This window comes from Phocoena sinus, chromosome 6 (assembly GCF_008692025.1).
Source record: "Phocoena sinus isolate mPhoSin1 chromosome 6, mPhoSin1.pri, whole genome shotgun sequence".
Classification (NCBI taxonomy): Eukaryota; Metazoa; Chordata; class Mammalia; order Artiodactyla; family Phocoenidae; genus Phocoena; species Phocoena sinus.
Genome location: NC_045768.1, coordinates 49,737,974 through 49,761,756, shown reverse-complemented (window position 1 = coordinate 49,761,756; position 23,783 = coordinate 49,737,974). Strand labels below are relative to the sequence as shown.

Below are 23,783 nucleotides of genomic sequence, written 5' to 3'. Positions count from 1 at the left end.
CAAGGAGACCACCTTTCGGAAACTACTGCAGCATCCCCAGCAAACAGCAGTGGCGACTGGGATCAGGGCAGTCATGTGGGCTTGGAGCATGGTCAGTACCTGCTGTGTTTTGAATCCTGAACTGACAGAATTTGGTAATGTCCTGAGACGAAGAAGAGTCAAGGATAACTCTAAGTATTTTGTCCTGAGCAACTGGAAGGGAGAGGTTCCTTTAACTGAGATGAGGAAGATGCAGGGGAGAGACAGGTTTGGGAAGGAATATGAGGTGTTCATGCTGGGACCTGTTAAGTATGAGATAGCTCTTAAGCATCCAAGTGAAAATGCTGAGGTGGCAGTGAGACAGAAGAGTCTGGAGGCAGTGGGCCGTCTGGACTAGAAATATATTTGGGAGATATCAGGTTTTAGTTGGTGTTTCAAACTATGAGACTGGATGAAATCACTGAGGAAGTGAGGAGAAAGGGAAACAGGAGCTGAAAGGATAGAACTTGGAGGCACCCTAGTATCCGGGGGTCAGAGAAAGAAAAAGAAACAGCAAGGAGAAGAATGAAAGACAAGGAAAACACAGAGTCTGGAAACCAAGTGAAGGCATGTGAGCAGGGCTTTGATGGTTGAACAAGAGTTTGTTAGGCCAGTGGTCCTCAAAATGTGGTCCTAGACTAGCAGCATCAGCACCTGGAAACTTGTTAGGAATGTGCAGAATCTTGGACCACAGACCAGAACTACTGAATCAGAAGCTCTGATCGTGGGCTTCTGATGTACCCTAAAATTTGAGAATCATTGCCCTAGGCATAACATTGCCTGCCCAATATAATAAAGAGCATTAAGAAGAACCCCCACCCCTATCACCACTTTCTTTACTGGAGGAGACTATTTTTAAAGACCCACTTAGTGCTCAAAGCAAATTTGTAGCCAATGGGTACTTCACCATAACCCCCTCCCTGACATCACTACCCCCATCCCAATTTAGAAACCTTCTACTAATTTATCATGGCTCTTTGGAGAGGAGGAATGCCCCCATTTCACCGGACAGAGGGAATGCTGAGCACCAGAGATGCCAAACATTCCACTGCTAAATAAAGGCGGGGGGGGGGGGGGGGGGGGGCGGTGTTCCAAGGTTAGCGTTAACGGGCCATAAACGCTGAAACTCTTAGATGTAAAGCTTATTCCACCCAACACTTCCCAAAATTTCCTCTAGGTTTTCCTAAGAGAATTCCACCCTCTTCCATTCTGGGGAGAAAAGGTTAAAATTAGGGCGAGCCCCGCAGGACTGGCATTCCAGATAGAGGGAGGCTGTCCCCAGAAATAAGCTGGTTCCCACTAGGATGGGCGGGGTGGGGCGGGGCGCCTCCAGTCCCAGCTCAGCCGAGGGGCTCCCGGGAGGCCTGCCCTCTCCAGTATCTGCCAGGGGTCTGGTCCCAAGCTTTAAAAATCTGAGCCGTGGCACTGCATCCCGACCTCTCCTCTCCCAGCCAGTTCTGGCTGGCTTTTCAAAAGTGTGCAGTTGTCTCCTCCCTGCCCAGCCCCATCCTCGCCCAGGACCAGCTGTGCGGCCGGCCGGCTTCACTTACGACGCGAGCGCACCGAGCGGCGCTCACAGTTCAGGCACCTTCGGCTTTCCGCTCTGCTCCCGGGGCCGCTTTGCAAAGTTGGGCAGCTCCAAGCGCACGCTTCGCCTCCGACTTCTCCCTCCCCCGATTCCAGGCGCCCCCGCTTCCCACACTCCTTCCACCCGGAGCAGCCTGTCCCAGCGGGCTGGCGGCTCGCACCCCTGTCTAGTCTTCCTCCCCGACCATGTTGTTCGGGGGCGTCCTGCTGGCGGTGCAAGGTAAGGCCTGGATCCGGGGTGGGGGGGTTCCTCCGAGGGGCGCTCTCGTGACCTTCTCCCAATCCCGCAGCCCTGGTAGTCGGGCTCGCGGTCCTAGGCTGGGCCATCCGAGGGCGCCTACGGATCCATCTCCACAGCCGCTAATCTCCCTCCCTGAGCCCAGCGACCGCGCACGGGTCGCGCAGTGCAAGCGCCCTGGGCGGGGGCGGCAATACTGCCTCCCTCTCCCGTCCCCTCCCGCACCCCTTCTATCACCAGGTGGTTCCCCGGGGTGCCATGAGTTGGTGTAAACGCTCCTGAGACCGAGCCTGAACTGAAACCCGCTTTGTGCCAGCAGCCCTGCAGCTTGCCGGTGCCCTGGACCTGCCCGCGGGATCCTGCGCGTTCGAAGATAGCACCTGCGACTTTGACTCGGTGTTCGAGTTCCTGCCATGGATTTTAAACGAGGAAGGTAAGGGGGTCAGTGCACAGGGGCCCAAGGTGAACTTTCCTTTTTTGCTGGTTGGCTCTTTCGCATGGGCAATGTTATCATCTTGGAGTTAAGTACTCTCAGGAGGAAATGTGTGAGTCATGGATCATCTTTCCAACTCTCAGCTGTGCTGCATGGATGGCCAATGAAGAGATGGAGGCCTTTGTTTACCTGGCCTGTGGGTAGAAGCTCTGTGATTTTGCCCGCCCCCTCCCCCCATGGAAGGGAGAAAGGGGGCACAGCTGATGATTGTCTCCCACCAGCTGCGTGCCCTCTGCAGGTCAACAGCCTCTCTGGTCCGCAGTAGACACCTTGGTGAGCTGGGGAAGTTGGGTGAGGTTAGTTTTCTTCTCGTCCTGCAGAAATGGTGCCCTAATTCTGTGATGGGACCTCAGTGCTAAACCTCACATTTATGTTTTGCTGATTGCCTTAGGGGAGTCTCTTTCATCTCACCACCTTACCCCTTTCCCTGTTCTAGTTGTGTTTGAAGCATTTTGAGCAGTGGCCTGACCTGGACCACATGACTGGCTTTGGAGAGCATTATTCTCTAGCACAGTGCTTTAGCTGCATCAAAATTACCTGGTGGGTATGTTAGGACACAGGTTGCTGGGCCCCACCTCTTCTGTGGGTCTGGGATGGGGCTGAGAATTTGCATATCTAACAAGTTCCCAGGTGGTGCTGCTGGTCTGGAGATCACATTTTGAGAACTACTGACCTTTGAGAACTCCTACCTCTGCTGGTGGCCCTGTGCAGGGCTAGGACTAAGGTGAAAGAGCCACTTGCATGACACTGAGAGTGAAAACCTCCTTAAATCTTGTGCCCTAGACACCCCTCTTGCCTCGCCCTAGCCTGGCTCTGAGAAAAGGAAATCAACATCACCCCTTAATCCAGGAGCCTCAGTCCTGTGCCCCCATTGCCAGGCCTCCGTCAGGATGGTGGCCCCCTGGCAGCCTGCTCCTGGATCAGTGGGCAGGCCACAGCTCGCTGCACTCAACTGCCACCCAGACCCGCAGGAAGTGCTCTCTGTTGAGTTGGCACCTCTGCACCAGTGGCAGTTAAACTGTGCCCCTCCAGAAAAACTGGACGATGCTTATAGGGAAAGGTGACTGTGGTTTATAGCAAAATGAAGACACTGTTGCTTTCCTCTTTGCTTTCTTTTTAACTTCTAACAGCCACAGCTTTCTGGCTCAGGGCTGGGGAAAGTTCATTCATTCTCCTCTGAGCATTCCCCGGGGAGCAGGCTGGTTAGGCTTCATCCTTATGTATCACGTTTCTTCGGAGGCCAGAACTTGGACATAACAGTCCACTCCAGAGGCACAGCGAGGTAGGGGTGTGGCAGCCACTGCTGCTGCCTGCTGAGAAGCCATCACTAAGAATTTCTGGTATAAACCCATTCCTAGGTTGGTAGATTAAAGACAATACAAGTGTCCCAGGCTGAAATCTGTTCACAAGCCTTTCTGCAAATTTACTTCATCTGGCTGCAAAAACCCTTTGAAACTGGTTCCATCCACCTCCGTGTATTGTATGGCGGCATAGAAAATTATAGGTTTCAGTGACTTTTGCCCACAAGTATTTGGAATGCAAATAGCACTTTCTAGATGTCCTTGGTCAGTAGGTTAATTTACAGTGGAGAGATCAATGCTAAAGCCCAGTGAAGAGAGTTAAGTAGAGGAAAAAAATCTGCCAATTAGAATTTCATTACAGGAGATTCAAATCGGGAGTCATTGTCTCAAAATATCTCCCAGCTGCCCCAAGTTGTATTTGAGGTCCACTCCTTTGGTTTACTTAGAGTATTAGGTCTCTAAGCCTCTCCGATTACAATTCCAATGTCCCTAGCTCATGGCCATTTTGAAATATGCTTGATTTCCACTGGGCACAAAATGGATGAGTTTTGACAAGGCGATGCATTGACTTGGGTTGCGTACCATAGGAAGGGTACCCTCAGGGACAGAGGGTGGCACCAGAGCAGGTGACTGGGCATAGCAACCTAGCCTCGTCTACTATCCTGTTTCTTGTTTTCTTGATTTACCTCCATGTTTTCGGTAGAATATTTTAATTTTCTCTCACTTGTTAAGGCAAGTGAGATTGTGTCAGAATCAAACTTTGAACTTACATCTAAATTTTAGGTTTGAATTAAATCCTGGAAAGAAGAGATCTATTTTATCATATAAAAATCTTTCTTATTCATTCATTTATCATCTAAAAAAATCTTTATTCATTCGCAGTTCAGAGAATATTGGAACCCCTTTGAACAGTCGTCCTCAGCTGAAATCGAGATTGTTGGTTCCATTTCCCCACTGCCAGCTGTGGGGGGGCAGAAGCCCTTCGGCTGAGGATTCTTGGACACTATAAAGTTGGTCTCACATCAGAATGGTCACGACTAGTCATCGGCTGGGTTTTGGCTTCATTCCAATTTTTGGACCCCTTGGCTTGGCATCTTTAAGCTGGCTCTATGAGGAAGTCATTGGAGGAACTGAGGGAGGGAGGGGGTAAAATCCAAACCCAGGTACTGCTCCTTAATTAGAAGTTTGGAACACTAAGCCACCCCAGAGAGAAAGGTAGATGTGGACATGTCAGGTTAAGAGGAGGTAAAAAAGGAAATTCAAAGCACTTGTAGAGAAAGTTTTTTTTTTTTTTCTACAACAGTGGGGGTCAGTGTTTGAGGAATTGCCTAATACAGGAAGAATTTGGATGGTATTTGTACCCAGGAGCAAGTGATGGTATCTGAGGCAGGCTGGCCAGCTAGAAGTTTGGCATAACCAATGGGGGGCGGGTGGTAGAGTAGGCCGATATCTCAATGTATGTACATGCGTGTGTCTCTTCCTGTCAACCTCCTTTCTTCACCCAAACCCCTTCCTTCTCTCTTAAGGACACTTTCAGTTACTTGGTCAGCTGAGTTTCACTTCTTCACTCAGTCATGTGCTAGTTATTAATACTGATAAATCCTGCCTGATATTTCTTGAGACCCGGCTGGAGCCAGAAGTCTGGCCAGCATCCCCGGGGGCCTTCCTAGAGGAGGAGGACCAGTTCCCCCTTTCTGTGGGTTACAGCTCTCTTTCTGACTCAGCATCCCACCCTGACATCAGGAGTTCATCAGGCAATTCCCACCCTCTGGATCTGCTTAAACCTGCATCGCCTCTGCTTGTTGGTCTCTTGATGCCCTTTATGCAGAAACACAGCCCCCGTGTTGTGGAGAGGCTGAGAGCAGCACGAGTCTGGGGTGTTCCTCAGATGCCTCTCAGAGTAACAGTCGACCCCAGGAACTGGCCGAGTTCTTCCTGCAATGCCCTGTGGCGTTCCCCGGCCCGCCCTGGCTACTACTGATGTCAGGTTGAACCTGGCTCTTGTGAGCTGTGCCTGAGCATGGCCTTGGTTCTGCCCTGGCTCTGCCTGGGATCCTAGATCCTAGAGCTGGGCCTTGGAGTTCATCCAGTGCAACCTCCTCATTTTACGGAGGCGTGCACTGGGGCCCAGACAGGCTCCCAGTCAGGGTCAATGACCGAGTCAGTGGCAGCCCTGGGGCAGGGCCTCATTTCCTCAGCTCTTCACCTTTCTTTCTTCTAGCATTGCTGCCTCTCCCAATGTCCCTGTCTTCACCAGCTCCTGGACCTTGACACTTTGGTGTGTTAGTTAAGCTCTGCAACGTGTTAGAAACTCTTCATCAGACATCTAATTATATTTCATACATGTGGAAGAACATGGGTTCCAAAGGTGCAGTGCTTTGGGCCTACCAAACCCACAAAACACTATATTTTATGCCAGACCATGCATTTATTCACTCAGATGTGTAGGGATCCCACCTGCCTGCAATCTTTAGCATATAAAAGAGTGCCTGGCACATACTAGATGCTCAACAAATATTTGTTGGATGAATGAATTTGCTGAAGGAATAACTTCAATATTGGATGATTAAAAAGTCCTTATGCATTTCGTGTGTGCCCCTGGTTCATTCTGCCCCTTCAAAGGTAGTTCCTTAGCATGAGAAACAATGTAAGCCTAGTGGTTAATATGAACTCTAGAGTTGGACAGCTTGGATTAGAATCCAGGCTCTACCCTTATATGCTGTGTGGCTTTGGGCAAATTATTTAACCCCTCTGTGTCTCAGTTTCCTTGGCTGTAAAATGGAGATAATTAAAGCACCTATCTCCTAAGATTGTTATGAAGACTAAATACATTAAAATATTTAACACATAGTGAGCACTTTATACATGTAGCCTATTATTATTGTTACTCTTATTATTACTAGTTTTGTATTTTATCAAACATTATTTCTTCAATTCAGACAGCTTTCCAACACAGCTTCTGGATTGCTCAGGAGAACATATTTTTCTTTTCATTATAGTTTTGCCATTTGTTCTCTATTCCAGCCAGAGGAAGAGCTTTCCTTTTCTTATTGTTTGGCTCTATTTTATTTATTTATTTAATAATTTAATCATCTGTTAGCCTCCTGGGCCATCTAAGTTTTGTGTGGCTGACTGAAGTGTGGACATAAAGTAATAAGACTAAGTTTCGCGCTTGGTATACAGTCTCTCCCTATGACTTAGACCTTTTTCTCTATAAATTCTTAGTTTTTGTCAGGAATGCTTTGGTCCCTGCCCCAGCCTGTTCTTCCCTACTTATCTGTCCCACGGAGCTGGTGCCTCAGCATCAATCAAGTGCCATGCTGGTCCCTTCTAGGAGACCTCTGAACTCTCATCTCCTAAGCTCTTAGGCAGGTCCCTAACCCATGGCCTCCCCGTCAATCAATCTGAGTTCTTGTGTTCTCTTACCTGGCCCCTCCACTTGGGACTTAACCTACCCGGACTGGTAATCTCTGCCTGCTCCTCTCTGCTGTGACTCACTTCTCTGGATGTAGGCTCTGTCGGGCCTTCCTATCAAGGCCAACACCCAGTCTGGGTTCCTCCCTACTCAAATTAGAGTTGCTGAATGGGAAGTTGCTACCCAGCTCCTGGTCTGATCCCTGACAAGGCGCCCAGGATTTTGGGGATGTTTTCCTTCCCGTAATTGCAGAAGTCAGCTGTGGTCACAATATATTGGGAGGAAAAAGTAATTTCTTGTCATAGGACTTTCTACTTTCACTGTCATCTTCAAATCTCTTAGCATGCAGTCCCCAGGTTTTATGACTTGCATTTTGGGATATGCTATTCATAAAAAATCCTGGTTCTTAACATAGCAGAACCTATTTGGTAGGTCACCCCAGCAATAGTCCTACTTCTGTCTCTTGTTAAACAACGTTTGATTTTTAAGAATTTGAGTGAAACCTATTTATGTTAATAGAAGTGATGGGCATCTTGATATATAAACCCAGCAGGTAGCTGAACATGTGTTGGGCGTCTTTGCTGGTCAATCCTGATTTTTACTTCTACCAGTTATCCCACCCACTCTTCCTCAATTTCTCTTATGCTTGTCTTAATCAATTCAGTCATATTAATGTATTCATGCATTCAGATCTAGGCTCTTGGAGCATTTGATTATATGTTTAATTTCATATATATGTAGGTATGTATATGAAATACCTACAGGAAGACGGTAGTACTTAACACAGAAGAACATATGGCTGGTGATAAATGAGGAAGTTATTTAAGACCAAAGAACTTTCACAATATATCAGAAATTTCTATCATATCCGTTAGGCCATAACTAATTAAGGAAAGCATAATGTCATACCTAATATCAATAAAACATTCCTGACAAAAAATAGGAATTTATAGAGAAATTCTCACACCTGTGTATTAGGCCAATGGTTCTCAACCCTGATTGGACATTAAAATCACCTAAAAGTTTCTTTAAAAATAGTTGTGTCCAGCCCTACCCCAAGAGACTCTGATTTACTTGGCCAGACATGGGGCCAGACTTGGTGCTGTTAACAAATAGACACTAAGAAATGAACAGACCTGGTGTTGTTAACAAATAGACACTAAGAAATGAACCAACTCCCTAGGTGATTCCAATATGCAGCCAGGGTTGAGGGCAGTGATTAGAAGAATGGCCAACTGCCCCCATCTCCCCACAACCAGATGTAAGAAGAAGGAATGTCCTCTATTAAGGATCCTTTAATGATTACCAATTGCCAACATGGTAAAGTGCAAACTGCCTAGCTTGGCACACAAGGTCCTTTGTGATTTGCCCCCAGCTATATTTCTACTCTTCCCTCCCATTAATCCCCAGCGTGCTGCTGTTCATTCAACATGCTCTTTACTTTCTTGCCTCCCTGCTCTATTTGTGCTGTTCTCTACGTCTGTATTATCCTGCTTTTCCATTCCCCTGCCCCATCCCGGCCTATTTAAATCTATCCGTGCTTTAATGTAGGGCTCTTTTTTTGAAACATTCCCTGATTTTCCCAAGTAAATGAACCTCTCCCTTTCCTCTTTGTTCTCCCTTCCCATGGCTCTCTTCACGTTCCACCATGTAAATCTTCTTAGTGTCTCCTTATCGGCGTCCCCACCTCTTCACCTCATCAGAGTGTTACACTTTAAGAACAGGGATCACGTGCTTCCCTCAACACCTGACAGACAGTGTGTGGTACAAACAAACATTCTGGATTTAATCAATCTCTAAAGCCCTTATTGAGATTGATTTAAAAAGAAAAAAACAAAACAAAACTTGACATTTTCCCCTGTAGTGAAAGAGGTTGTGTTTAACAATCCTTCCTACCACAGGACTTCAAAGACTTTGGAGGCTTCTGTTGTAATTTCCGGATATAACAGTGAAGGCCGTATTTCAGCTTGCCTCACCAATGTGTGATTTGTTTCATCCCCGACATACCCATGGGCAAATAGCCCTTGGATTATTTACCCACCAGGGCGGCCCGAATCCCTTGATCCTCTGCCATCACAAACAATCATAAAGCAGCCTTGAGAGTGACACTGATCGGTCTAAAAAGTAATTTTTGCAAAAGATGAACAGACTTTGAACTAGCTGTTGAGAGCTGTTGTTTCTAAGGAACTCAAGTGCGAGACATCAGTATAGTACTCACCCTGATGGGATATTTGTCTGCTCCTGGAAGCAGCTCTTGCATACTGTGGTGACTTATGGAGAAACCAAAGGATTAGGTTTATGATTCAGTATTATCTGCCAGAATATTTGCTTTTTCTACTTTTTGAGACATTTATCTGTGTTTTGGGGGATTCTGAGGTTTAGAATAAAATAATAAACCAAAACAAGTGGTATCATGCCATAATGTCATAGTATCATGAATGAATCATATGTTTTACAGAAAAAGTTTCTAAAGAATATTAAAGCAGAAACTAACACATCATTGTAAAGCAATTATATTCCAATAAAGATGTTTTAAAAAAAAAGAATATTCATTCTATCAACACACATTTGAGTGCCCACTACCCATCAGGCGCTATATTAGTTGTTGGAGTACAGAGAGTGCATGAAATACATACACAGTCATGGTCCCTGACTTTTGTGGTCACCATAGACCAACAGGAAGAAACATAAATCTGTAATTGTGGTAGAGAGGAAAGGAATTGTATACTAGCCCAGGAGTTTCATTGCAAACTGCATAAGTAGGCTGTTTAAATTAAGCAGAAAAGAAATTTATTGGAAGGGTATTAATTAGCTCTCAGAATCAGAAGGAAGTCTAGAGAGCTATATTTGGGCAAGGTAAAGAGATACATATTGTAGGCAAAATCCTACTGGAGGAACCATTTGTGGGCTTTACCACTAGATATTTGTTACTGCGCTTCTGGGCCTGCCTGTTTGTTATTCTGTAGACAATGAGTAGTGATATGGCTTGCTCTCCAGTCCAGTAGCTGAGAAAAGGATTGATTTGAGGAAGATTGGCAATGGGGAGGCTAGTTAGGGAGCTGTGCAGTGGTCTAGCTAAGAGATGATGAGGGCTTGAAATAGGACAAGGGGAGTAAGGTAAAAGGGAGAGAGTAAATAAAACACCAGAAAGGGGACTAAATTGACAGGACTTGCTAATTGATTGGGCGGGAGTAACGAGTCAGGGAAAGTGACTCCCAGATTTCTAGTTTGGACAGCTGTTTGTTTGAGGGTGTCAACAGTTGAGAGAATTTCAAACTGAAAATTATATTAGGGTAGAAGAAGTTGTGTTCAGTTCTGAGTTACCTGAGAAACATCCAGGTGGAGGTTTCCAGCAGGACTTTGATGTAGGAAGCTGAAGGTCAGGTACAGTCTGGGTAGTACTATGGCTGTGGGAATCCTTAGCATAAAGACAGTGGTTGAAATCTTGAGAAGAGGTAAGATCACCCAAAGAGAATGTATAAAGTAGTAACAGCAGGAAGCTGAGGGTGGAGCCTTAAATTCATGTTTAAGGATTAGGCATAGGAAGGAGATGGTGGAATAAATGAAACAGAAGGAACTAGACATAGAGGAGGAGGAGAATTAGGAAAGTGCAGGGCCTCAGAAGCCAAAGGACTTAGGAGTTTCTAAAGCAGAGAGGTGGGCACAGTGTGACTTGTCTGTTGGAAGTGACAATTAGGTGCTTGAATGAGCGCAGTGTCAGTGAAATGATGCGGACAGACCCCGAATGCCCTGGTGGAAGAATGAAGGGAGAATGTAAACAGTTAGCAGAGTTCTCAGTAAGTTCAGATGTTCTCTCTTTCTCAGAGAGAGGTTCGACCATACCTCTAAAGAAACTTGAGATGAAAGAGTTTTTGTTTTGTTGATTTTGTTTGTTTGTTTGTTTTTGTTTTTTAGGAAGGGGAGACTTGAGCTTGTTTTTGAAGTGAGAGGAAGGGATCAGTAAAGAAAGAAGATTCAGGAGACAGGGGGGCTCTAGCTCTGCACTAGAACCAATTTCCACTTTGACGATTCAGAAACCTCAAGAACATACCGATTTCTTGGACCCACATAACCCAAGATCCCTCCATTGAGTGACTCAATAACACTTGTGTCAACTTCAAAATGTGTGAAATTTTATTTCTACTGTAAATGCAGAGGTGTAGGAGATTGGGCTGAATCTGTGGTAATTAGGATGCATCCTAGAATATACTTATCAAAAAGCAAAACCAAACCTTTTATAGGCTACAGGAGAATGTTTGGGTATAAGGAAACTTTAACAGCATAGCATATTTCTATTTCTGTTATAGGAATAGTTCCCAGCGAGAACTGTGAAGTAAAACCTAGTGAAATAGTTACACAATATAGCTTCCTATGCAGCCATGGTGTGTGACCCATAGGTGGCCTTTCATGGTACCTGTCGAGTACATTTATCGTCATTGTCTGTAACCTTCACAACAGTCAACAGTCCTGGAGGTGGTTTTTATCAACATCAACACAAAGAGTCAGGATATGGACTGAAGCATATGTAGCTCCAAAGATTTGAGCTTCACTGGGCCCTAGGCTCCTTCCCATCAGAGAGTAAGTTGTTACCTTCATACTTCCAGAGGTCATCACCGAGGAAGACAGACCTGCAAGATTTATGCTTCCCTAGAGGTAGTGGGAAACCTCTGCAAAATACTGATGGTGTCCCAATATTCCAACTCCTGCCCCGGGGTTCCAGGCCCCAGATACAACCAGCATGCCTGCCATGTGGTGGTAAGCCTTTGGAACCAAGCAAGCATCAAGCCAAGATAGGGAAATGTACTTCTACTTTTTTTTTCCATAACAGATTAAAGTTTACTCTTGGAACCATTTGAAGGATTCTCTTCTCAGTCCTCAGCATTATCTTGGCAGAGAACTTTAGGGAAAATTTACAGCTTGACCTAAAATGCTTTGGCAGTCTTAAGGAATACTCCTAAACTTCGAATTCATCCATTCGTACTGTGAACGAATTAAAAGAGTACACAGATAAATGTGTTTTTGCAAGCCAGTTGCCCTACTACACGAGCAGTTTGGTACTCACTCGTTCCATTACTCCTAACAGAATGGCAGTGTTGCTATCCAGCAACATTATATAATATTGTGATATATAACTTAGCTCTATGCTCAGAGAAATTTCCATTCCTTATTTGAAAAACTTTTGCCTCACTGCCAAAGAGAGCTGAAGTGTTATTTGGGGCCACATTTGTAATGAAGATGACTTTAATATGCTTTAACTTCACCAAGAAGATGCCTTCTTTGCTTACCAATATTTTATGACTAAGACCATATTGTCTGATACCATAACTTAATAAGTTTTCTTTTTTAAGCTTCTGCAGATTTATTTTAATTTTGTGACTTTATGAAAAATGGGTAATAGACTGGAGTGTGTTTAAAGTGTATTGTGACTCTGCATTAGCCCATTTTAGAATATAAGCTTTATGGAAAGCTTTTGATTTTCCACTACAAATCCTGAAAATTGGGAATATGCATCTGAAAACATTTTCCCTTTTCCACAAATTCTGATGAGGAAAATGTGAGTTACACATTAGTACCGTTTTTGGTTTTTTTTGAGAATCAGCACTGAAGAGCAGACCGTTTTGTTTTTGTTTTTAATCTGTAGCCTTTGTTTAATTCACAGTTTCTTATATTTAAAGGATCATGGGTATTTTAGGTAAAATCTATTAATGTCCTGAAAACATTTTGGCTTTTTGAGAAACCCTGTCTTACAGAGGAGTATTCATCAGACACAATCCCTTCTACAGGAATAACCTACCATAGGAGACCAAAATATAGGTAATAAAATATTATGCCCTTTTGTTAGTGCACTCAGATCCAAGAAGCAGGATTAAAAGGTCTCTAAAACCCATGTGTATATACTTGGAATTTTATCTCTTCATTCTGCCTCTATCTGCACACCTATTCCAAGAAATAACCGAGTTCTTTACAGTTTGATGTTTGTCTGGGACTCGTTAATTAGATATAACAATTGCTGATATTCTTGTTTTACTCATTGTCTTTTTTCTGAGTTATGATCTGTCCATTCAATTCAAAGTGCATCTACTTCTTTGGTCCTCTGAACCAAAATTCACATTACCATATACTAATTCCATGTTAAATTCCATGGTCAATATCCCTGCTGGTATAATTTCAGTCATACTGATAAGAAATCATTCATTCAGGAGGTAGAAACAGTTTGCAGGTATATACATTGCCAGAGTTAATCAGGTGATAATTTTGTATATCAAGTTATTATATACAAATATTATTATTAACAGTAAGGGACAGAGCTGGAACTCAAAGCTAAACTGTCCAACCCTATTTTCCAAGTGACACTGATCTATTTTTATAAAACATCACTCTGCATTGCAGAATACTTATTATTAGAAACTGAGTTTCTTGGGAAAAAAAGTCAGCCAAATCTTCCAACAAAAGTCATTATAACATACAAGCATTTACTAAAGAAGTGACTTCTCAAAAATTTCTTGTCACTTACTACTAGCTTAGAGCATATGCTTTCTAATGGTGGTAAAATATTTATTAGTTTCACATATCTTTGTCTTGTAAATACAGTTCTATACATAGAAAAGTGAACAAATTATTTTAAAATATTCAGTATTCTATTTGGTGATTTTAGAATAGATTTTTTAACATCTTTATTGGAGTATAATTGCTTCACAATGGTGTGTTAGTTTCTGCTTTATAACAAAGTGAGTCAGTTATACATATACATATGTCCCCATATCTCTTCCCTCTTGCATCTCCCTCCTTCCCTCCCACCCTCCCTATCCCACCCTGCTAGGTAGTCACAAAGCACTGAGCTGATTTCCTTGTGCTATGCGGCTGCTTGCCACTAGCTATGTATTTTACGTTTGGTAGTGTATATATGTCCATGCCATTCTCTCACTTTGTCCCAGCTTACCCTTCCCCCTCCCTGTATCCTCAAGTCCATTCTCTAGTAGGTCTGCATCTTTATTCCCGTCTTGCCCCTAGGTTCTTCTGAACATATTTCTTTTCTTTTTTTTTTTATAGATCCCATATATATGTGTTAGCGTACGGTATTTGTTTTTCTCTTTCTGACTTACTTCACTCTGTATCACAGTCTCTGGGTCCATCCACCTCACTACAAATAACTCAGTTTCATTCCTTTATATGGTTGAGTAATATTTCATTGTATATATGTGCCATATCTTCTTCATCCATTAATCTGTTGATGGACACTTAGGTTGCTTCCATGTCCTGGCTATTGTAAATAGAGCTGCAATGAACATTGTGGTACATGACTCTTTTTGAATTATGGTTTTCTCAGGGTATATGCCCAGTAATGGGATTGCTGGATCATATGATAATTCTTTTTTCAGTTTTTTAAGGAACCTCCATACTGTTCTCCATAGTGGCTGTATCAATTTACATTCCCACCAACAGTGCAAGAGGGTTCCCTTTTCTCCATACCCTCTCCAGCATTTATTGTTTGTAGATTTTTTTTTTCTGCAGTATGCAGGCCTCTCACTGCTGCGGCCTCTCCCGCCACGGAGCACAGGCTCCAGACGCGCAGGCCCAGCGGCCACGGCCCACGGGCCCAGCCGCTCTGCGGCATGCGGGATCCTCCCGGACCGGGGCACGATCCCGTGTCCCCCGCACCAGCAGGCGGACTCTCAACCACTGTGCCACCGGGGAAGCCCATTTGTAGATTTTTTGATGATGGCCATTCTGACCGGTGTGAGATGATATCTCATTGTAGTTTTGATTTGCATTTTTCTAATGATTTACATTGTTGAGCATTCTTTCATGTGTTTGTTGGAAATCTGTATATCTTCTTTGGAGCAATGTCTATTTAGGTATTCTGCCCATTTTTGGATTGGGTTGTTCGTTTTTTTGATATTGAGCTGCATGAGTTGCTTATATGTTTTGGAGATTAATCCTTTGTCAGTTCCTTAATTTGCAAATATATTCTCCCATTCTGAGGGTTGTCTTTTCACCTTGTTTATGGTTTCCTTTGCTGTGCAAAAGCTTTTAAGTTTCATTAGGTCCCAGTTGTTTGTTTTTATTTCCATTTCTCTAGGAGGTGGGTCAAAAAGGATCTTGCTGTGATTTATGTCATAGAGTGTTCTGCCTATGTTTTCCTCTAAGAGTTTGATGGTGTCTGGCCTTACCTTTAGGTCTTTAATCCATTTTGAGTTTATTTTTGTGTTTGGTGTTAGGGAGTGTTGTAATTTCATTCTTTTAAATGTACCTGTCTAGTTTTCCTAGCACCACTTATTGAAGAGGCTGACTTTTCTCCACTGTATATTGTTGCCTCCTTTATCAAAGATAAGGTGACCATATGTGCGTGGGTTTATCTCTGGGCTTTCTATCCTGTTCCATTGATCTATATTTCTGTTTTTGTGCCAGTACCATACTATCTTAATTACTGTAGCTTTGTAGTATAGTGTGAAGTCAGGGAGCCTGATTCCTTCGGCTCCATTTTTCATTCTCAAATTGCTTTGGCTATTCGGGGTCTTTTGCGTTTCCATACAAATTGTGAAATGTTTTGTTCTAGTTCTGTGAAAAATGTCAATGGTAGTTTGATAGGGATTGCATTGAATCTGTTGATTGCTTTGGGTAGTACAGTCATTTTCACATTGTTGATTCTTCCAATCCAAGAACATGGTATATCTTGGATATATATTTGTATCATCTTTAATTTCTTTCATCAGTGTCTTATAATTTTCTGCATAAAGGTCTTTTATCGCCTTAGGTAGGTTTATTCCTAAATATTTTATTCTTTTTGTTGCAATGGTAAATGGGAGTGTTTTCTTAATTTCACTTTAAGATGTTTCATCATTAGTGTGTAGGAATGCAAGAGATTTCTGTGCATTAATTTTGTATCCTGCTACTTTACCAAATTCATTGATTAGCTCTAGTAGTTTTCTGGTAGCATCTTTAGGACTTTCTATGTATAGTATCATGTCACCTGCAAACAGTGACATCTTTACTTCTTCTTTTCCAATCTGGATTCCTTTTATTTCTTTTTCTTCTCTGATTGCTGTGGCTAAAACTTCCAAAACTATGTTGAGCAATAGTGGTGAGAGTGGGCAACCTTGTCTTGTTCCTGATCTTAGTGGAAATGGTTTCAGTTTTTCACCATTGAGGACGATGTTGGTTGTGAGTTTGTCATATATGGCTTTCATTATGTTTAGGAAAATTCCCTCTATGCCTACTTTCTGGAGGGTTTTTATCATAAATGGGTGTTGAATTTTGTCAAAAGCTTTCTCTGCATCTACTGAGATGATCATTTGGTTTTTCTCCTTCAATTTGTCAATATGGTGTATCACATTCATTGATTTGCATATATTGAAGAATCCTTGCATTCCTGGGATAAACCCCACTTGATCATAGTGTATGATCCTTTTAATGTGCTGTTGGATTCTGTTTGCTAGTATTTTGTTGAGGTTTTTTTTTTTTTTTTTTTTTTTTGGGTACGCGGGCCTCTCACTGTCCTGGCCTCTCCCCTTGCAGAGCACGGGCTCCGGAAGCACAGGCTCAGCAGCCATGGCTCACGGGCCCAGCCGCTCTGCGGCATGTGGGATCCTCCCAGACTGGGGCACAAACCCGCGTCCCCTGCATCGGCAGGTGGACTCTCAACCACTGCACCACCAGGGAAGCTCTGTTGTAAGATTTTTAATCACAGTTTCAATTTCAGTGCTTTTGATTGCTCTGTTCATATTTTCTGTTTCTTCCTGGTTCAGTCTTGGAAGGTTGTGCATTTCTAAGGATTTGTCCATTTCTTCCAGGTTGTCCATTTTATTGGCATATAACAGTGCCAGTTGTTGCTTCTCCTTTTTTATTTCAAATTCTATTGATTTGAGTCTTCTCCCTTTTTTTTCTTGATAAGTGTGGCTAATGGTTTATCAATTTCATTTATCTTCTCAAAGAACCAGGTTTTAGTTTTATTGATCTTTGCTTTCATTTCCTTCATTTTTTTTCCATTTCTTTCTGATCTGATCTTTATTATTTCTTTCCTTCTGCTAACTTTGGGGGTTTTTTTCTTCTTCTTTCTCTAATTGCTTTAGGTGTAAGGTTAGGTTGTTTATTTGAGATGTTTCTTGTTTCTTAAGGTAGGATTGTATTGCTATAACCTCCCTCTTAGAACTGCTTTTGCTGCATCCCATAGGTTTTGGGTCATTGTGTTTTCATTGTCATTTGTTTCTAGGTATTTTTTGATTTCCTCTTTGCTTTCTTCAGTGATCTCTTGGTTACTAAGTAGTGTGTTATTTAGCCTCCCTGTGTTTGTATTTCTTACAGATTTTTTTCCTGTAATTGATACCTAGTCTCATAGCGTTGTGGTCAGAAAAGATACTTGATACATATTCAATTTTCTTAAATTTACCAATGATTGATTTGTGACCCAAGATATGATCTATCCTGGAGAATGTTCCATGAGCACTTGAGAAGAATGTGTGTTCTGTTGTTTTAGGATGGAATGTCCTATAAATATCAATTAAGTCCATCTTGTTTAATGTATCATTTAAAGCTTGTGTTTCCTTATTTGTTTTCATTTTGGATGATCTGTCCATTGGTGAAAGTGGGGTGTTAAAGTCCCCTACTATGATTGTGTTACTGTCGATTTCCCCTTTTATGGCTGTTAGTATTTGCCTTATGTATTGAGGTGCTCCTATGTTGGGTGCATAAATATTTACAATTGTTATATCTTCTTCTTGGATTGATCCCTTGATCTTTATGTAGTGTCCTTCTTTGTCTCTTGTAATAGTCTTTGTTTTAAAGTCTATTTTGTCTGATATGAGAATTGCTATTCCAGCTTTCTTTTGATTTCCATTTGCATGGAATATCTTTTTCCATCCCCTCACTTTCAGTCTGTATGCGTCCCTAGGTCTGAAGTGGGTCTTTTGTAGACAGTGTATATACGGGTCTTGTTTTTGTATCCATTCAGCTAGTCTATGTCTTTTGGTTGGAGCATTTAATACATTTAAGGTAATTATTGATGTGTATGTTCCTATTCCCATTTTTAAAATTGTTTTGGGTTTATTATTGTAGGTCTTTTCCTTCTCTTGTATTTCCTGCCTAGAGAAGTTCCTTTAGCATTTGTTGTAAAGCTGGTTTGGTGGTGCTGAATTCTCTTAGCTTTTGCTTGTCTATAAAAGTTTTAATTTCTTCGTCAAACCTGAAAGAGATCCTTGCTGGGTAGAGTAATCTTGGTTGAGGGTTTTTCTCCTTCATCATTTTAAATATGTCCTGCCACTCCCTTCTGGCTTGCAGAGTTTCTACTGAAAGATCAGCTGTTAACCTTATGGGGATTCCCTTGTGTGTTATTTGTTGTTTTTCCCTTGCTGTTTTTAATAATATTTGTTCTTTGTATTTAGTTTTTGATAGTTTGATTAATATGTGTCTTGACATGTTTCTCCTTGGATTGATCTGTATGGGACTCTCTGTGCTTCCTGGACTTGATTAACTATTTCCTTTCCCTTATTAGGGGAGTTTTCAACTATAATCTCTTCAGATATTTTCTCAGTTCTTTTCTTTTTCTCTTCTTCTTCTGGGACCCCTATAATTCGAATGTTGGTGCATTTAGTGTTGTCCCAGAGGTCTCTGAGACTGTCCTCAATTCTTTTCATTCTTTCTTTATTCGAGCAGATCCTTTTGAACTCACATTTTAAAAGCCCTAATATATCATAGGTTATATGTTTTATCTGAAGATTTTCATCTTTGTTGTCAACATGAAATAGTTAATAACCTACCTACAGGTGGTTCTCTACTGAATATTATGTAATAAAGGAGAAGTGATATTGAAGATGATGTATCTGAAGATGCATAGTATTCACATGAGTTATAATTCGTGTTTTTTCTTCTAGTGTCATTAAGATGTAGTTGACATACAGCACTGTATAAATTTAAGGTGTACAGCATAATGTTTTGACATATATATCATGAAATGATTACTGCAGTAAGTTTAGTGAACATCCATCATCTCATGTGGATGCAAAATAACAGAAAAAGGAAAAGATATTTTTTCCTTGTGATGAGAACTCTTAGGATTTGCTCTCTTAACAAGTTTCGTATGTAACATACCACAGCACTAATTATATTTATCATGTAGTACATTATGTCCTTAGTATGTATTTATCTTTTTTTTTTTTTTTACGGTACGCGGGCCTCTCACTGTTGTGGCCTCTCCCGTTGCGGAGCACAGGCTCCGGACGCACAGGCTCAGCGGCCATGGCTAACGGGCCCAGCTGCTCCGCGGCATGTGGGATCTTCCCGGACCGGGGCACGAACCCGTGTCCCCTGAATCGGCAGGCGGACTCTCAACCACTGCGCCACCAGGGAAGCCCCTGTATTTATCTTATAACTGGAAGTAGTACCTTTTGACCACCTTCACCCAATTCCCTTTCCCTCCAAATCCCACCTCTGGTAAATGCAGATCTAATCTCTTTTTCTATGTGTTTGTTTTTTTGAAGTATAAATGACCTACAACACCTTGTGAGTTCCTTTTGCACAACATAGTGATTTGTTATTTTTGTACATTACAAAATGATCACCACAGTAAGTCTAGTTACCATCTGTCACCATACATGGATATTACATTATTATTTCCTGTATTCCCCACACTGTACATTTCATCCCCATGACTCATTTATTTTGTAACTGGAAGCTTGTACCTCTTAATCTCTCTCACCTATTTCACTCATTCCTCCACCCCTCATCCTCTCTGGCAACCACCTGTTTGTTCTGTATATCTATAAGTCTCTTTCTGATTTGTTAGGTTTATTCATTTGTTTTGTTTTTTAGATTCCACATATAAGTAAAATCTTATGATATTTGTCTTTGTCTGACTTATTTCACTTAGTATAATATCCTCCAGGTCCATCCATCTTGTCACAAATGGCTTTATTTCATTCTTTTTTTATGGCTGAGTAATATTCCATTGTATATATACACCACATCTCCTTTATCTATTCGTCTATTGATGGGCACTTAGGTTGCTTCCATATCTTGGCTATTAGGCATGCATGATTCATTTTTAATTTGGGCTTGTGACGTAGGACTTATTTGCTTTCCATACATGTATGCTCTAAAGAGTATTGAATGTAAAAGGAAACTAGAGTAGCTATAGAGAATAAATCCCAGGTTTTTAGACCACCCCCCATTTAAAGAACATATCAATAATTACCAATGATTTCATGCTCAATTTTGATCCATGTGGGCCTCTTGTCTGTCAAGTATGTCATTAAGCAACTTTTGAGAGAGGTTGAGGGCAGCCTGTTTTTGTAACAGCTGAAAATGGACAGCTTAGTTGTTAATAAAATTTCTCTGTCCCTCAGAATATCCCTCAAGCCTCTTGCCTCTCCACAAACTCAGCTACTCACAATAAAAATTTCTGGGAGATGAAAAGGGTGTGAAATTGTTTATATTTTTAATTAACTCTGTTCATTTGTCATTTTGGTGATCAGGAAGTCATTCATAATTTTGCGACAATATTCTGTCATAAAATAAGTTTGGATACATTAATGGATGATCTCTTGCTAAGCATAATATTAGCCTAGTAGTCTAAGATTTCTTAGAAAATTAATGGGTCTTGGAAAAATAGATAATATTCACCATCATTCTATCCAAATGTGCAGTGAAACATGGTCATGCACAGTAGACACTGCATTTGAGGCTCAGATGATTTAAGAACTTTTCCTTAGAAACACTCGACAAAGGAAAAATCCTGAAGAATAAACTGCAGGGATTCAGAGTTCTGATCTCCTTTCAGTCTTGATCACCAACCACCAGCTGCATTGCAGAATGACTTGCCATCAAGGTACTCTCAGCTGGGAGCTGAGGATGATACCTGGCATATTTTATTTAAATATTTTGAGAATGGACACATCAATGATCATTTTTTATGTTTATCCTTAGATCTTTTTTCAGAGTTTCTAAAACTCAAAGACCATTTACAAGCATTTACTGAGCACTGGGTGAATGTGTTGGCATTGAGCTAGAAGACCCAGTAGATAAATAATGATAATTATTTTATCTAGCATTTATCAGGCAATTCTAATATGCCAAGCACTGTGCTAGATGCCTTGCATGTATAATCTCATTGAATTCTTACAATAACCCAATGAGGAGATACTCATTACAGACGAAGAAACTGGGATTTAGAGGGTTTTTTTTTTAACATTCCCAAAGTCATGGAACAAGTAATTGATGGAGCCTGGATTTTAACCTACATTTGTCTCCAAAGACTAAGAAAAGAATCATTCTGCTATTTTATCTCTGTTTCCCCATTCTCCCCTAACATGGGGTCTCAAAGGATCTTTGTGATAGAAATATTAATGATAGCTATAATAATAGCTAACTTGTAAATACTCATCTATATATTATTCTGTATTTGATGTTATTAACTAATTTAATTCTCCCAACAGCTTAGTGAGTTGAGTCTTATTTTCATCCTCATTTTAGGGTTAAGGGAAGTGAGGCATACAGAGGTAATATAACTTGCAGGTCACAGGGATCCCAGGTGGCAAGACTGTATTTTGTAACAGGTCTTCTGGTTCCAGTCTGTGTTCTGTGAAGGAAATAGCAATTATAATACTCATTTTTTTCCAGTGCACTTTGAGGTGAGAAACTTTTCTACTTAAGTTCTGATGTGAATGACTAAGAGAACCATGAAAGGGCGTTGTTTCTTCCAGATTCTTCCATACACAAGGGCAGTATCACCAAATAAATTCTAATTTGAGGAAATTTTAAATCAATCTTTTCCTTTAGAAATGGCACGGAACCCTGGGGCAACAGAAGAATTCCTGCTTGGTTCCAAGTTCTAAATGAGATTACATTGGGAACTCCTATGAGAGTCTCGCAGTCAAAGCATCCCCACGACTGCCCCGCATTCTCTGGACAAATTCCAGTAGAACTTATGTTCCTTGATAATCTTATGGTCTTGTTTTAAAAATATGTCAAGTATCCTCATGCAAAAAAAAAAGAAAGAAAGAAAAATGTAATATCTGTCTGCTTGGGTTATGGAAAAAGACATTAGGCACTCAACTCAGTAGGGATATAAGCAGGAGACACCAAACAAGCAGAAGGACAATGAAAATCCCTCAACCTTGGAGCAAAAGCAACAAATGACCCCTTGGTAAAACTTACATTTTAGCTTAGCTAAAGAAAGACATGCATTTCGGTCTTGAGGTTTTTTTTTTTCTTTTCAATCATGACTATGTATGTATTTGTTTGCTTTTGAATGTCTGATTTCTTTCTTTAAAAATTTTATTGATGATGGCTATTCTTACAGCAGAAACTAACACAACATTGTAAAGCAATTATACTCCAATAAAGATGTTAAAAAAATTTTTTACTGAAGTATAGCTGATTTACCATGTGTTAATTTCTTCTGTACAGCAAAGTGACTCAAAGTTATACATATATATAGATTCTTTTTCATATTCTTTTCCATTATGGTTTGTCACAGGGTATTGAATATAGTTCCCTGTGCTATACAGTAGGACATTGTTGTTTATCCATTCTATATATAATAGTTTGCCTCTGCTAATCCCAAACTCCCATTCCTTCCTTCCCCTCCCTGCCCTTGGCAACCACAAGTCTCTTCTCTATATCTGTGAGTCTGTTTTTTGTAGATATGTTGATTTGTATTGTATTTTAGATTCCACATATAAGTGATATTTGGTCTTGAGTTTTGACTAAAAATATAAACTCATGAGTAGTCAGCAGTGAAAGCGTAGCCCTAGGCAGTTGATCAGTGAGTTTGCATCTGTCAACAAAATGCAAGGGCCTGGTGGACAGTATGCTAAGAGGCTCAGTATTCAACTCTTATATGACTGGTCAGTTATTTCTGTGGAGCTGTAATATATAGTATGGAAAATTACTTGTCAGTGAGATCCTCAGCCATCATATAATAATAATGACCGCTTGTCACTATGTTGCAGATACCATGCCCATATTATTTCTAAACCCTATTATAACCTTGTATGATCTGTGTGGCTATATCCACTTTAAAGATATAGCAACTGAGACCCAGCAAGGTGACTCAGCTTGCCCCAGGTCACACAGCCAGAGCAGGATGGGGTCCAGGTCTGTCTGCTCCAAAGCCTGTGTCTGTTCCACTCTCTTGCCATTGGGTGTCTGGTGCTGGATTTGATGCTGAAGGGGCTTCCAAAGAAGGGCAGGACTTAACTTCTGCCCTCTAGTAGTGAATAGGATTCCAACCTCTCAGATGTTGACCATTTTGACAACCTTTTCTCCCAAACCAGCCTCTTTACCTCTTTGCCTTTGCCAGGAGCTGTTGGCCTTTGCCATCATCCATCATAAACATCTCTCCCAAACTCCACTGGGGCTGGGGATTGCTTTGTGTCCCCAGCACCTGGCCTCATCATGGTAGGCATTTAAGGAGGGCTTATTGGACTCAATTCAACTCATCTTCCTCCCTCCCTTCCTGTTAAGCTCAGCTTTCATGATCCCCTCCCCTCTTTGTTTCTCCCACTGGCTCTCAGTCCTTTATGACTGGCTCTTCCAAGCCTAAAACTAGTTCTTTCTTCAATCATTCAGGGGACCTAGTGTTTCTATCATAAAACTGCCATCATGTCCCACTTCCCAAAGCCAGCTTTGGTAAAATTCAAGTGGAGAGAAAACTTTTGCCCACTAGTTCTTTTGGTCCTCAATCCTTGAAGAATAGATTTCTTCATCCTTTCTCCAGGGATGGCGTGATGACTCATA

General features: G+C 41.6%; 1 protein-coding gene across 4 annotated transcripts in view; it reads left to right on the top strand.

The window, feature by feature from the left end:
• Nucleotides 1-1,181: 1,181 nt before the first annotated feature.
• MAMDC2 (MAM domain containing 2) overlaps nucleotides 1,182-23,783 on the top strand; it is a 166,269-nt gene continuing 143,667 nt past the window's right edge. For 2 of the 4 annotated variants that reach the window (XR_004350383.1, XM_032634939.1), the window contains exons 1-2: nucleotides 1,481-1,825; nucleotides 2,160-2,276. Coding sequence is in view for 2 of the 4 variants with exons in the window: in XM_032634939.1 (XP_032490830.1) it covers nucleotides 1,792-1,825; nucleotides 2,160-2,276 (151 nt within the window). In the remaining 2 variants the exon portion in view is untranslated. Of the gene's footprint in view, nucleotides 1,826-2,159; nucleotides 2,277-23,783 lie in introns of all 4 variants that reach the window. The other 2 variants (XR_004350384.1, XM_032634940.1) reach the window with 2 other exon arrangements.